This window comes from Scyliorhinus torazame, chromosome 12 (assembly GCF_047496885.1).
Source record: "Scyliorhinus torazame isolate Kashiwa2021f chromosome 12, sScyTor2.1, whole genome shotgun sequence".
In the NCBI taxonomy this organism is placed as follows: domain Eukaryota; kingdom Metazoa; phylum Chordata; class Chondrichthyes; order Carcharhiniformes; family Scyliorhinidae; genus Scyliorhinus; species Scyliorhinus torazame.
In genome coordinates this window covers 2,031,317-2,039,758 of record NC_092718.1, presented here as the reverse complement: position 1 = coordinate 2,039,758, position 8,442 = coordinate 2,031,317, and the positions used below count along the sequence as shown (strand labels likewise).

General features: G+C 52.3%; 1 protein-coding gene across 2 annotated transcripts in view; it reads right to left on the bottom strand.

The window, feature by feature from the left end:
• Nucleotides 1-712: 712 nt before the first annotated feature.
• trpm7 (transient receptor potential cation channel, subfamily M, member 7) overlaps nt 713-8,442 on the bottom strand; it is a 207,375-nt gene continuing 199,645 nt past the window's right edge. For both annotated transcript variants that reach the window (XM_072470267.1, XM_072470268.1), the window contains one exon: nt 713-1,916. In XM_072470267.1, the coding sequence (XP_072326368.1) occupies nt 1,795-1,916 (122 nt within the window). In that variant the 3' untranslated portion in view covers nt 713-1,794. The remainder of the gene's footprint in view (nt 1,917-8,442) is intronic.

Here is an 8,442-nt window from a genome sequence, read left to right as displayed (position 1 = left end):
CATTCCAGAGACCCAGAGTGGGGTCCCAGATTAAAATTCCGCAACTGCAGATGGTGAAATTTGAATTCAATAAAAATCTGGGCAGCACAGTGGTTAGCACTGTTGCTTCACAGCGCCAGCAACCCAGGTTCGATTCCCGGCTTGGGTCACTGGCTGTGCGGAGTCTGCACGTTCTCCCCGTGTCTGCGTGGGTTTCCTCCGGGTGCTCCGGTTTCCTCCCACAGTCCCAAAAGACGTGCTGTTAGGTGAATTGGATATTCTGAATTCTCCCTCTGTGTACCCGAACAGGCGCCGATGTGGTGACTAGGGGATTTTCACAATAACTTCATTGCAGTGTTAATGTTAGCCTACTTGTGACAATAAAGATTATCATCTGGAATTAAAAGTCTAACGATGACCATGAAACCATTGCCGATTGTCGTAAAAGCCCACCTGGTTCACTAATGTCCTTTAGTGAAGGAAATCTGCCGTCCTTACCCGGTCTGGCCTACATGTGACTCCAGACCCACAGCAATGTGGTTGACTCTTAACTGTGCCTTGAGGGCAATTAGGGATGGGCAATTAATGCTGGCACAGCCTGCGACGCCCATGTTCCATGAACGAATGAAAAATAAATTTTTGCACGTGTCACAGGCTCCTCCTGACTGTCCATCATGGTCATTTATTGGAATTGTTCTTACAAAACTGTGATATATACAGCACATTGATGACATTTATTTCAAAAATCTTTTATTAGATTAAATGTACAAAATTTATGCAGCATGATCGCACTAACTCTCGTTTTTCACCATCCAACCTATGTAAAACCACCATCTTATTTTACTACAAGTTGTATATTTGTGCCTCAGGAACAGTATCTATAAGATACATTAGATTAAAAATTATACAGTTTTTCATATAAACACCCTTTTTAAAAATGACAATAGTACCTCTTTGTAACATAGAAAAGATGCCTCAATGTCACCATGTACATAAATATTTACGGTGGACACAGGGCTTTATCATGTTGACAATTCAACAGATTACGGTCTCATTTATTTGCATAAAGATAGATTGCAATCTGCCCATTACCATATTTACAAGGATTTCAATACTTTTTCTTTTAAATTCTACGTGTACCACAAATACTAGCATTACACCAAAGTGTCTACACAATTGAAATTCAATTTAAAAAATCAGGTCACCAGAACATTCTTCTGACAGTGCTGGCTAGACAATGAGCAGATATCTAGCAGATTTATTATTGATAGGCCTATTAAAACTGGTCTGATTTTCTCAGACAAAACATATTACATTTTATGGAGTACCTTTCTGTAAGGAACTCTTTGTTTGAATAAACATTATTTGCACTTCATGCAGTTGAGTTTTACCAGTTTACATGGCTTTAATTAATAAAATCGATTTTAAAAAGCGTAAAAATGAGTGAAGACTTAAAATTGGACATTTGACTTTGTTTAAAAATTTGACGTTGTTCAATTAAGTTTGCTTTGCACATAGATTGCTCCTACTAAATGTACCTTTTCTCATCTGCTATCCAATTACTACCGGTCATTAACACTGTCCGCATCTGCCGATTCTGCATCCTCCACAGGCCCAAAACAATTACAGAATAGCCAGTTAACATTTCGATTGTATTGTCAACACATTACACAAGACGCCAGGTACGTCACAGCATTCTCCCTTCAACTCGATGCAGACATCCAAGTTTTGGTTTTCAAAGTTCCATCCACGAAATTCGTTCAGATACAACGAGAGGCGAAGCTAGTTTGAGGGAACTCCCCCAGTACCGTTCTCCTAAATCATCAGGCGTATAGAATTTCTTACATCTTTGGTACCATTGCCAGACTGGACTGCAACTTCCACACCATCTTGAGAAACCATCATTTTGTCTGGAGTGTAATCGTTTCGCTTGATATCTAAGTCAAACACAGACAGTAAGACATTACATTTTCATTGTGCGCGCCAAGCTAAAGCAAATGATCATTCTTTTGGTGTTAAAAGAAAAGTGTCTGCGTGGGTCTCACCCCACAACCCAAAAAGATGCCCTTTAATTGGAAAAAAAATAGTTGGGTACTCTAAATTTATTTAAAAAAACAAGAACAAAACAAACTGGAAAGTGAGAATTAAAAATGGAGCATAGTTCATGGTCAGAAAATGTTGAACACAATGATGAGTTCAGAAGGCTCTAAAGTGCCAGCCCGGGGCAGAGTCTGCTGCTAATATTGTGCAAGCACAGTTATATCCATTGCTACCATCTTCTTAGGTGGCAATTGTGACATGAACCCAGCTTTTAAGAATTATGTACCACGTATCAAAATAAAATGACTACCAATACTTCAATCATACTTGGTCCTATTAATGTAATTAATTAATTGAGTCTTCGTAAAACTGAAGAGATTTGAAAATGTGATAATATACAGACATTTTAGGGCAGGATTCTGACCCTTTGTTAACCACTAGAGTTAGTGAACTCAGTACAACATTGCAACAGTTTTCTTTCCTGTCTTGACTGAATCTTTCGGATCACTGAGTATTTAGCAACATACTCGCAATGCCCGCACGCTCAGTGCCTGCACGCTCACAGTGCTCGTTCATTCAGTGCCCGCACGCTCAGTACTCGTTCATTCAGTGCCCGCATGCTCAGTGCTTGTTCATTCAGCGCCCGCACGCTCAGTACTCGTTCATTCAGTGCCCGCATGCTCAGTGCTTGTTCATTCAGCGCCCGCACGCTCAGTGCTCGTTCATTCAGCGCAGGCACGCTCAGTACTCGTTCATTCAGTGCCCGCATGCTCAGTGCTCGTTCATTCAGCGCCCGCACGCTCAGTGCTCGTTCATTCAGCGCAGGCACGCTCAGTACTCGTTCATTCAGTGCCCGCACGCTCAGTGCTCGTTCATTCAGTGCCCGCACGCTCAGTACTCGTTCATTCAGTGCCCGCATGCTCAGTGCTCGTTCATTCAGCGCCCGCACGCTCAGTGCTCGTTCATTCAGCGCAGGCACGCTCAGTACTCGTTCATTCAGTGCCCGCATGCTCAGTGCTTGTTCATTCAGCGCCCGCACGCTCAGTGCTCGTTCATTCAGCGCAGGCACGCTCAGTGCCCACACGCTCAGTGCTCGTTCATTCAGTGCCCACACGCTCAGTGCCCGCATGCTCAGTGCTCGTTCATTCAGTGCCCGCACGCTCAGTACTCGTTCATTCAGTGCCCGCATGCTCAGTGCTCGTTCATTCAGCGCCCGCACGCTCAGTGCTCGTTCATTCAGTGCCCGCACGCTCAGTGCTCGTTCATTCAGTGCCCGCACGCTCAGTGCTCGTTCATTCAGCGCCCGCACGCTCAGTGCTCGTTCATTCAGCGCAGGCACGCTCAGTGCCCACACGCTCAGTGCCCGCACGCTCAGTGCTCGTTCATTCAGTGCCCGCACGCTCAGTGCTCGTTCATTCAGTGCCCGCACGCTCAGTGCTCGTTCATTCAGTGCCCGCACGCTCAGTGCTCGTTCATTCAGTGCTCGTTCATTCAGTGCCCGCACGCTCAGTGCTCGTTCATTCAGTGCTCGTTCATTCAGTGCCCACACGCTCAGTGCCCACACGCTCAGTGCCCACACGCTCAGTGCCCACACGCTCAGTGCCCACACGCTCAGTGCTCGTTCATTCAGTGCCCACACGCTCAGTGCCCGCACGCTCAGTGCTCATAATCTCAGTGCTCGTTCATTCAGTGCCCGCACGCTCAGTGCTCATACGCTCAGTGCCCGCACGCTCAGTGCCCGTTCATTCAGTGCCTGCACGCTCAGTGCTCGTTCATTCAGTGCCCACACGCTCAGTGCCCGCACGCTCAGTGCTCGTTCATTCAGTGCCCACACGCTCAGTGCTCGTTCATTCAGTGCCCGCTCATTCAGTGCCCGCACGCTCAGTGCTCGTTCATTCAGTGCCCGCACGCTCAGTGCTCGTTCATTCAGTGCCCGCACGCTCAGTGCTCGTTCATTCAGTGCCCGCACGCTCAGTGCTCGTTCATTCAGCGCCCGCACGCTCAGTGCTCGTTCATTCAGCGCAGGCACGCTCAGTGCCCACACGCTCAGTGCCCACACGCTCAGTGCCCGTTCATTCAGTGCCCGCACGCTCAGTGCTCGTTCATTCAGTGCCCGCACGCTCAGTGCTCGTTCATTCAGTGCCCGCACGCTCAGTGCTCGTTCATTCAGTGCTCGTTCATTCAGTGCCCGCACGCTCAGTGCTCGTTCATTCAGTGCTCGTTCATTCAGTGCCCGCACGCTCAGTGCCCACACGCTCAGTGCCCACACGCTTAGTGCTCGTTCATTCAGTGCCCACACGCTCAGTGCCCGCATGCTCATTGCTCGTTCATTCAGTGCCCGCACGCTCAGTGCTCATAATCTCAGTGCTCGTTCATTCAGTGCCCGCTCATTCAGTGCCCGCACGCTCAGTGCTCATACGCTCAGTGCCCGCACGCTCAGTGCTCGTTCATTCAGTGCCTGCACGCTCAGTGCTCGTTCATTCAGTGCCCACACGCTCAGTGCCCGCACGCTCAGTGCTCGTTCATTCAGTGCCCACACGCTCAGTGCTCGTTCATTCACTGCCCGCTCATTCAGTGCCCGCACGCTCAGTGCTCGTTCATTCAGTGCCCGCACGCTCAGTGCTCGTTCATTCAGTGCCCACACGCTCAGTGCTCGTTCATTCAGTGCCCGCTCATTCAGTGCCCGCACGCTCAGTGCTCGTTCATTCAGTGCCCGCACGCTCAGTGCTCGTTCATTCAGTGCCCGCACGCTCAGTGCTCGTTCATTCAGTGCCCACACGCTCAGTGCTCGTTCATTCAGTGCCCGCTCATTCAGTGCCCGCACGCTCAGTGCTCGCTCATTTAGTGCCCGCACGCTCAGTGCTCGTTCATTCAGTGCCCACACGCTCAGTGCCCGCATGCTCAGTGCTCGTTCATTCAGTGCCCACACGCTCAGTGCTCGTTCATTCAGTGCCCGCACGCTCAGTGCTCGTTCATTCAGTGCCCGCACGCTCAGTGCTCGTTCATTCAGTGCTCGTTCATTCAGTGCCCGCACGCTCAGTGCTCGTTCATTCAGTGCCCGCACGCTCAGTGCCCGCACGCTCAGTGCCCACACGCTCAGTGCCCACACGCTCAGTGCCCACACGCTCAGTGCCCACACGCTCAGTGCCCACACGCTCAGTGCCCACACGCTCAGTGCCCACACACTCAGTGCTCGTTCATTCAGTGCCCACACGCTCAGTGCCCGCATGCTCATTGCTCGTTCATTCAGTGCCCGCACGCTCAGTGCTCATAATCTCAGTGCTCGTTCATTCAGTGCCCGCTCATTCAGTGCCCGCACGCTCAGTGCTCATACGCTCAGTGCTCGTTCATTCAGTGCCTGCACGCTCAGTTCTCGTTCATTCAGTGCCCACACGCTCAGTGCCCGCACGCTCAGTGCTCGTTCATTCAGTGCCCACACGCTCAGTGCTCGTTCATTCACTGCCCGCTCATTCAGTGCCCGCACGCTCAGTGCTCGTTCATTCAGTGCCCGCACGCTCAGTGCTCGTTCATTCAGTGCCCACACGCTCAGTGCTCGTTCATTCAGTGCCCGCTCATTCAGTGCCCGCACGCTCAGTGCTCGTTCATTCAGTGCCCGCACGCTCAGTGCTCGTTCATTCAGTGCCCGCACGCTCAGTGCTCGTTCATTCAGTGCCCACACGATAAGTGCTCGTTCATTCAGTGCCCGCTCATTCAGTGCCCGCACGCTCAGTGCTCGCTCATTTAGTGCCCGCACGCTCAGTGCTCGTTCATTCAGTGCTCGTTCATTCAGTGCCCGCACGCTCAGTGCCCGCACGCTCAGTGCCCACACGCTCAGTGCCCACACGCTCAGTGCCCACACGCTCAGTGCCCACACGCTCAGTGCCCACACGCTTAGTGCTCGTTCATTCAGTGCCCACACGCTCAGTGCCCGCATGCTCATTGCTCGTTCATTCAGTGCCCGCACGCTCAGTGCTCATAATCTCAGTGCTCGTTCATTCAGTGCCCGCTCATTCAGTGCCCGCACGCTCAGTGCTCATACGCTCAGTGCTCGTTCATTCAGTGCCTGCACGCTCAGTTCTCGTTCATTCAGTGCCCACACGCTCAGTGCCCGCACGCTCAGTGCTCGTTCATTCAGTGCCCGCACGCTCAGTGCTCGTTCATTCAGTGCCCGCACGCTCAGTGCTCGTTCATTCAGTGCCCACACGATAAGTGCTCGTTCATTCAGTGCCCGCTCATTCAGTGCCCGCACGCTCAGTGCTCGCTCATTTAGTGCCCGCACGCTCAGTGCTCGTTCATTCAGTGCTCGTTCATTCAGTGCCCGCACGCTCAGTGCCCGCACGCTCAGTGCCCACACGCTCAGTGCCCACACGCTCAGTGCCCACACGCTCAGTGCCCACACGCTCAGTGCCCACACGCTCAGTGCCCACACGCTTAGTGCTCGTTCATTCAGTGCCCACACGCTCAGTGCCCGCATGCTCATTGCTCGTTCATTCAGTGCCCGCACGCTCAGTGCTCATAATCTCAGTGCTCGTTCATTCAGTGCCCGCTCATTCAGTGCCCGCACGCTCAGTGCTCATACGCTCAGTGCTCGTTCATTCAGTGCCTGCACGCTCAGTTCTCGTTCATTCAGTGCCCACACGCTCAGTGCCCGCACGCTCAGTGCTCGTTCATTCAGTGCCCACACGCTCAGTGCTCGTTCATTCACTGCCCGCTCATTCAGTGCCCGCACGCTCAGTGCTCGTTCATTCAGTGCCCGCACGCTCAGTGCTCGTTCATTCAGTGCCCACACGCTCAGTGCTCGTTCATTCAGTGCCCGCTCATTCAGTGCCCGCACGCTCAGTGCTCGTTCATTCAGTGCCCGCACGCTCAGTGCTCGTTCATTCAGTGCCCGCACGCTCAGTGCTCGTTCATTCAGTGCCCACACGCTCAGTGCTCGTTCATTCAGTGCCCGCTCATTCAGTGCCCGCACGCTCAGTGCTCGCTCATTTAGTGCCCGCACGCTCAGTGCTCGTTCATTCAGTGCCCACACGCTCAGTGCCCGCATGCTCAGTGCTCGTTCATTCAGTGCCCACACGCTCAGTGCCCGTTCATTCAGTGCCCGCTCAGTGCTCGTTCATTCAGTGCCCGCACGCTCAGTGCTCGTTCATTCAGTGCCTGCACGCTCAGTGCTCGTTCATTCAGTGCCCACACGCTCAGTGCCCGCACGCTCAGTGATCGTTCATTCAGTGCCCACGCGCTCAGTGCCCGCACGCTGTGCTCGTTCATTCAGTGCCCGCACGGTCAGTGCTCGCTCATTCAGTGCCCGCACGCTCAGTGCTCGTTCATTCAGTGCCCGCACGCTCAGTGCTCGTTCATTCAGTGCCCACACGCTCAGTGCCCGCACGCACAGTGCTCGTTCATTCAGTGCCCGCACGCTCAGTGCTCGCTCATTCAGTGCCCGCACGCTCAGTGCTCGCTCATTCAGTGCCCGCACGCTCAGTGCCCGCACGCTCAGTGCCCGCACGCTCAGTGCTCGTTCATTCAGTGCCCGCACGCTCAGTGCTCGCTCATTCAGTGCCCGCACGCTCAGTGCTCGTTCATTCAGTGCCCGCACGCTCAGTGCTCGTTCATTCAGTGCCCGCTCGCTCATTCAGTGCCCGCACGCTCAGTGCCCGCACGCTCAGTGCTCGCAAATCAAGACACGGCAGAAATAACTGAAGTGAATTGAAGTATTGGTTTAGTGACGATTGGGAATTGTCCCCATCACTTCTCGTAAAACATTGCAACACCTACCTTTTCCAAGTATCAATAAAATGCTTGTGAGCTAGATATTCCGAGCAACCAAGTGGTGTGTGGGATCCACAAGTTAATGGCGGATTGTAATAACTGAGCAAAATGGGTGATGTGCTGGCCAAAAGGTGCTCGTCACTGGATTTCTGGACATCAGTGCTCAGAGAGGTATAGACAACCATGTTGCATTGACAAGAGACACGGTGGCCTTATTGGAGGAGGAGGTTCCGTTCCTTCAGTTTGTGATGAGCTTCACTAGAACCTCAACACGCCGAGCTAGAAATGTGAGCATGAGAGAAAGGTGGAGGCAGCACGGTGGCACAATGGGTTAGCACTGCAGCCTCACGGCGCCGAGGTCCCAGGTTCGATCCCAGCTCTGGGTCACTGTCCGTGTGGAGTTTGCACATTCTCCCTGTGGCTGAGTGGGTTTCACCCCCACAACCCAAAGATGTTCAGGGTTGGTGGATTGGCCACGATAAATTGCCCCTTAATTGGAAAATATGAATTGGGTACTCTAAATTTATTTATTTTTTTAAATGAGAGAAAGGTGGTAAATTGAAATGGCAAGTGACAGGAAGGACATGGTCATTCTCGTGGACTGAGCGGAGGTGTTCCACAAAGCAGCCACCAAGTCTGCATTCAGTCTCCCCAGTG